Source organism: Pipra filicauda, unplaced genomic scaffold (assembly GCF_003945595.2).
Source record: "Pipra filicauda isolate LSUMZ 115617 unplaced genomic scaffold, ASM394559v2 scaffold129_size2064235_pilon, whole genome shotgun sequence".
Taxonomy (NCBI): domain Eukaryota; kingdom Metazoa; phylum Chordata; class Aves; order Passeriformes; family Pipridae; genus Pipra; species Pipra filicauda.
The window spans coordinates 91796-97952 of NW_024103762.1; the positions used below are offsets into that span (position 1 = coordinate 91796).

A 6157-nucleotide genomic window follows, 5' to 3' on the forward strand; every position below is an offset into this window, starting at 1 on the left:
AATCCCTCAGACCCGTGGAGTGGGGGGTCCAGGCTCCATCCTTCCTCCCTGAGCCTCTGTCCCGCAGGATGCACAGTGGAATGACATCGATTACATGGATGGGTACCGGGACTTCACCTTCGATTCCCAGAAATTTGCCTCCCTCCCCTCGCTGGTGGAAGACCTCCACAAACATGGGCAGCGCTACGTTATGATCTTGGTACTCCCCCTCCTCTCCCCCTGTGCCGTCTTTGCTGCAGAGCTGGAATGTGAGGTGTAAGACAGAGGTGTAAGGGATGCTCACAATTCCAGCTGATCAACCCCAGCCCCAAGAATTTTTGTGGGAGGCTGGTCCCCACAGTGCTGGATGGGCAGCTGTAAACTGCCACTGGAAATCCCCCTAATGCAGGGACCACGGACACACAGGCCGGGTTCTCATGATATGCTCCTGTCTGCTGCAGGGGTACAAGGGTGCCTCTGACCTCCATGGGTGGAGGAATGGAGGAACTGTAGGTCAGGCAGTTTAACTCGTGGGTGCTCAGCTCGGGTGCTCCCACATCCCCATGAGTGCCAGGATCTTGTGACCTGGCTGGGATCTCCCTTCTTCCCTCTACAAAGAATGGGGGCATGGGTTCTGCTTGCTGGGGTCCTTGCAGGGGAAGGTTGGATTCCTCCCCTTTGAACTCCCCTTAGTAGCCAAGCCTGTCCATGACCTGACATTTCTTGCATAAGTGCAAGATTTCATGTATTTGTCCGCCCCCTCCCCAAAACATCCTAATGTGTCCTGGGGACTTACAGAAGTGGCATTTTAGAAAACATGCCTGGAAGCATCCAAGCAAGTTTCTGTTCCCCTTGGGGCAAACAGCCTCTGTGTCTGGGCTCTGGCTGACCCTGTCTGGGTTGTCTTCTGTGAATCACTCCGGTCTGGCCAGGGGAAGGAGCCATGGTCTGCCTGGAATGGCACTAACCTTCTGCTCTGTCCTTAGGATCCTGGCATCAGCAGCACCAACCCTCACGGCTCCTACTGGCCTTTTGATGAAGGCTTGAGACGGGGCTTGTTCCTCAACACCACCCAAGGGCAGCCGCTAATCGGGAAGGTGAGGAGCTCCAGGGGGAAATCTCAGCCCTGTGGGTTATGCAATAGCAGGGTTGGGATTTCATCCCTTACTGTAGAGGGAAAGACAAGTGACCAAGAGACTTCTCTGGGATAATTGCCAGAGCCTGGCTCAGCCCTTGTAATCATGTGTCACCTTCTGGTGTCTTCACCAACCCCAGGAGCCAGCCCCTGTCCAACAGAGGAGCCTGTGGAAGTCATATGAGCTTAACAGAGTCAGCAGTGCTGCCCAAGGCTGGTCATCTGATTTCTCTCCCTTCCTCTTTTTGGTGTGAGGGGAGGTTGCCTGGGATGAACAGTGCATCTCCGGATCTGCTCCGCAGTGGTTCCCTCCCAGTTCGACCCCTCTAACTCTTTGCTCCCACCGTCTCTCCCTCGCCATCTCCAAGGAGGGGGTTTTATTGTAGCCTGAAAACGTGGGGGAAAATTAATTGGCTAAAATTCCTGAAATGAGGCAAAGCATGGAGAAATCATGGCTTTTCCCTGACATGCCCTGGGCAAGGTGGTGTCAGGGCTCATGCAAGTGAAGGGAGAGCAACCGCTCCTTCAGCTGTCACTGCCCACGCACTGTGGGGAGTCCTCAGCACCACAATACTCCTGGTACCGTGGAGGAAGAAGGGGTATGCTGTGTATGTAGCATCCAGGACTCAAAGCATTGGCCTGGATTTAATTTCTGGGTTATTGCCTGTTTCACCCCTTGGTACTTCACCATGCTGTGGTACTCTGTTCCCGGTGGCAGCTCCCCAAAAATCACCTGCTTGATGAACCCGTGGTTTTGTGGTGTCCCTGCAGGTCTGGCCTGGTTATACTGCCTTTGCAGACTTCTCCAACCCAGACACGCACCAGTGGTGGCTGGAGAACTTGCAGCACTTCCATGCCCATGTGCCCTTCGATGGCCTCTGGATCGTAAGTCCCTCCTTGCCCCTGGGTCGCCTCCTGCCGCACCTCAGCTCACACCCAGTGTGTGCCCTGGCTGCAGGGGACTGTCTGCAGCTTTTCCAGGTCTATCCACAAATGCCCAAAACCACATGCTTGAAATTGCTCCACGATTTTCTTTGCTTAGGACATGAATGAGCCATCCAACTTCATGGATGGGTCTGAAGACGGCTGCCCCCCAGGAGAGCTCGACAGCCCACCCTACACTCCAGGTAAGGAGGAAAATGAGATACAAGGCTGTGCTGGCATGTACTGCGTGCTTTGAAATCTCTGCCGAGTGTGATGGGGGAAAACCATTTCTAAAAGACATTCTGTCTGTTTTACACCCTGAATGTCTCCATCTCTACTTGCATGTGCCAGTATCGGTGTCTAAGCCTTACACACTTGTTGGGGCCATGTCAGGGTGCAGGGTGGGACCATCTGTGTGAGCTTTTGGCACTGGGCTGGCAGTGATGGCTCCTGTGAGAGGGCTGACCCAGAGCCAGCAAGTGTGGGGGGCCCACATGCCCTGAACCCCACCACCACCGGGTGCCAACTGGGCTCTCTCTGCTGGCAGCCGTGCTGGGCGATTCCCTCTCCTCCAAGACGGTGTGTGCCTCAGCAAAGCAGAAAGCCTCGGTGCACTACAATCTCCACAACCTCTACGGGCTGATGGAAGCCAAAGCCACAGCGAGGTACCTGAGCATCCTGCTTCCTGACAGCCTGAGGATGGGGTGGAGCAAAATCCTGCTCAGATGGGGATGGGAGTTTGAGTGCCTGACTTCAAGGGGACATAGTCTGGCTGCTTGCAGCCTTCAGGGTGAGAATGACCCAGGAAAAGAGGGGAGCTAACTGCTCTGGGAGGGACGGGTGGGTGAGGCTGGTCCTGGAGCCAAGCCTTTGCTCAGGCCAACTCTCCAGCACTGCAGGGCTGCCACAGGGCTGAACCTGGACCTCTCCCTCAACTGTTGTGGGATAAGGCAAATGCCTGGGGGGCTGCTCTCACCTCCTGCCCCTTCCTCTCCCTCTTGTTTTCCAGTGCCTTGATCCAGATCCGGGGGAAGCGTCCCTTCATCATCTCCCGCTCCACCTTCCCCAGCCAGGGCCGCTACTCAGGGCACTGGCTGGGAGACAACCGGAGCCAGTGGAAGGACATGTATTACTCCATCCCAGGTGGGTGGCACAGAACGCACTCAGGTGCCCTACCAGCACTCCCAGCTCCATTGAGCTTTCTGCTTGTTCGGAGACACCTCCGAAACTCCCTGCGCTCTGTTGACTGTCCCTGCCCTCAGGGCTGCTGAGCTTCAGCCTCTTTGGCATCCCACTGGTGGGGGCGGACATCTGCGGCTTCTCTGGCAGCACCTCGGAGGAGCTCTGCACCCGCTGGATGCAGCTCGGTGCCTTCTACCCCTTCGCTCGCAACCACAACACCCAGAACGAGAAGGTCAAGGGCAGCGTGCCCGGTGGGAGGCGTCCTAGGGGTGGGATGGGGGATATGAGACACGAGATGGAGGATGCAGGATGGGGGATGCAGGGTGTGGGAGGTGGGGTTGGGGTGGGATGGCTGCTGACTCCCTGCATCTCCCCCAGGCCCAGGACCCGACGGTGTTCAGCCCTGCGGCCAGGACGGCCATGAAGGACGTGCTGCTGACCCGATACTCCCTCCTGCCCTTCCTCTACACCCTTTTCCACCATGCCCACCTGCAAGGGGACACTGTCGCTCGGCCCTTGTTCTTTGAGTAAGACCATCCCCACCAGTAGCTAGGGAGACGCTTGGACTGAATCGCAGAGAAGTGGCTGATCGAGCAGTGTCTTCATCCTGCCACAGGTTCCCCCAGGATGTGGCCACCCTGGGTTTGGACAGGCAATTTCTATGGGGCCGGAGCCTGCTGGTGACGCCGGTGCTGGAGCCCGGGGTGGACTCGGTCACAGGCTATGTCCCCCAAGGCACGTGGTACGACTTCTACACGGTGAGGAACACCATGGCACTTGGCCAGGGACTGGGTCATCCCTGCTTAACCATCTCGGGACTGCGGGTGGGAAACCATGGCTGAGCCCAGCGAGCCCTGATGGAGGAAGGGGTGGGGATGGCTGCTCCCCAGACCCATGCCTGAGAACCCTGTTGTGCCCCTGACTCCCTCACACCTGTATCTCTCACCACCTGCCCAGGGCTCCTCAGTGAACAGCAGTGGGGAGATGTTGAAGATGTCAGCCCCCCTGGAGCACCTCAACCTGCATATCCGGGAGGGTTCCATCCTGCCCACCCAGGTGAGTGCCCACCCGTCACCTCCCTGAGTGCTGTCCCCCAGCACCTCAGCTCCCAGACCCCCATCCCCAGTGCTCATAGCCCTACAGAACCCATGTCTTTGAACCCCAGAAACCAGGGACCACCAGCGAGGAGACTCGAGGCAACCCCCTGCGCCTCATCGTGGCTTTGTCCTCGAGTGCCACTGCCTGGGGGGACCTTTTCTGGGATGATGGGGAGAGCCTGGACACCTTCGAGCGGGGCAGCTACTCCTACCTGGTGTTCAATGTCACGCAGGTGGGATGTGGTGGGGAGGGCAGGAGTGGGGGGTCCGGTGGCATCTGGCCACCTTGAGCTCATGGTGTCCCCTCCTGCAGAACATCTTCACCTCCACCGTCCTCCATGGCAGCACTGAGGCCACCAATGTCACCATTGGCACACTGAGCATCTTTGGGGTGCAGAAGCTGCCCAGCAAGGTCCTTCTGAATGGCCAGGAGAAGCCCTTCTCCTACCTGGACAACCAGGTACAGCCTCGTCTTGGGGTGCCCTGTCCTGGGTGGAAGTCTCCATCTTGAGGGGCTCCACCCTGCCTCCTCTAGCCCTAAGGGTCACAAGGTTGGTGACCAAAGAGGTGGGTGAGGACATAGTGTGGCTCTTCTGCCACGCCAGGGTTCAGGGGCAGTGAAGCTCAGCCAGGCTGGGTAGGGGAAGGCATTCTCCACTTCCCTCCAGCCAAGGCTGTACCCCAAAATGTCTCCTCTCCCTCCCCAGGTTCTCACTGTGAGTGACCTCGGCATCAGCCTCAGCCAGGGCTTCTCCCTGCAGTGGCTGTGAGCAGGGGGCCATGGGGTCACCCACCCTTGCCAAGACCACCCGTCCAGGAGATGCTTGGTGCTCCAGCCCCTGAAGCTGGGATGCTGCTGTGGAGGAGGCGTTGGGGACTGTCACCTGCTGCTGTGTGTCCCCCCCCCAGGCTGGGGACAGGGGCTGTGGGATGGGGGCTTGGCCCTCAGGTGCCTCCCGCGTGGCCCCAGGTGGGTAGTGTGGGTGGAGGTGTGGGCACCCACGGTCCCTGCTGCAATAAAGGCACGTGGAGAGCTTGTCATGGGCGTATGATGTGGGGACAGAAGGGGTGGCATGAGGGAGAGAGGGTGGGCAGCCAGCTGCCGTGGAAACCCCAAACTTACGTCCGTGACCTCAGTTCTCCTGATTCCATCCCCCTGATTCTGGCTGTTCAATTTCAGCCCAAATCCAACCCCTCTAATGCAAGTGCCACATCCCAGACCCCAAATTTCAGCCACTACTCTCAGCTCCCCAATTTCAGCCCTTGACTCCAGCCCCCACCCCACTCCTTTGACTCTCTGATCCCAGACCGCACAGTCAGAGATTCACAGAATCGATTAGGTTTGAAAAGACCTCAGAGAGCATCAGGTCCAACCTGTGACCCATCACCACCTTGTCAACCAGACCACGGCACCAAGTACCACATCCAGTCATTTCTTCGATGACTCCACCACCTCCCTGGGCAGACCATTCCAATGTTTGATCACCCTTTCTGTGAAGAAATTCCCCCTTATGTCCAACCTAAACCTAAACCTCCCCGGTGCAGCTTGAGGCTCTGTCCTCTTGCCTGTGAGAGGGGACCCAGCCCAGCATCACCCAACAGCCCCTAATTTCAACCCCTAAATCCAGCGCCCGATCCCAGCCCCTTGACTCCCCTCTCTGATTCCCAGACCCCCGCAATCAGCACCACCAAACAGCCCCCAGTCTCAATCCCCCCAGTCCCAGCCCCTCCCTGGCCTCAGCATCCCCAAATCCCCCCAAGACTCTCCCGACCGCGCCCGCCGGGGGTGCAGTTCCCCCTCCGGCCCGGCAGACGGCGCTGCCCGGCGGGGCGGGGCGGG

At 58.4% G+C, this 6157-nt stretch overlaps 1 protein-coding gene across 2 annotated transcripts in view; it reads left to right on the forward strand.

The window, feature by feature from the left end:
• LOC113990618 (lysosomal alpha-glucosidase-like) overlaps positions 1–5356 on the forward strand; it is a 15829-nt gene extending 10473 nt beyond the window's left edge. For both annotated transcript variants that reach the window (XM_027726184.2, XM_027726185.2), the window contains exons 8-20: positions 68–199; positions 966–1076; positions 1886–1999; positions 2157–2241; positions 2586–2703; positions 3048–3181; positions 3301–3452; positions 3599–3747; positions 3837–3978; positions 4178–4276; positions 4386–4550; positions 4631–4777; positions 5025–5356. In XM_027726184.2, the coding sequence (XP_027581985.2) occupies positions 68–199; positions 966–1076; positions 1886–1999; positions 2157–2241; positions 2586–2703; positions 3048–3181; positions 3301–3452; positions 3599–3747; positions 3837–3978; positions 4178–4276; positions 4386–4550; positions 4631–4777; positions 5025–5087 (1611 nt within the window). In that variant the 3' untranslated portion in view covers positions 5088–5356. The remainder of the gene's footprint in view (positions 1–67; positions 200–965; positions 1077–1885; positions 2000–2156; positions 2242–2585; positions 2704–3047; positions 3182–3300; positions 3453–3598; positions 3748–3836; positions 3979–4177; positions 4277–4385; positions 4551–4630; positions 4778–5024) is intronic.
• The last annotated feature ends 801 nt before the right edge of the window (positions 5357–6157 follow it).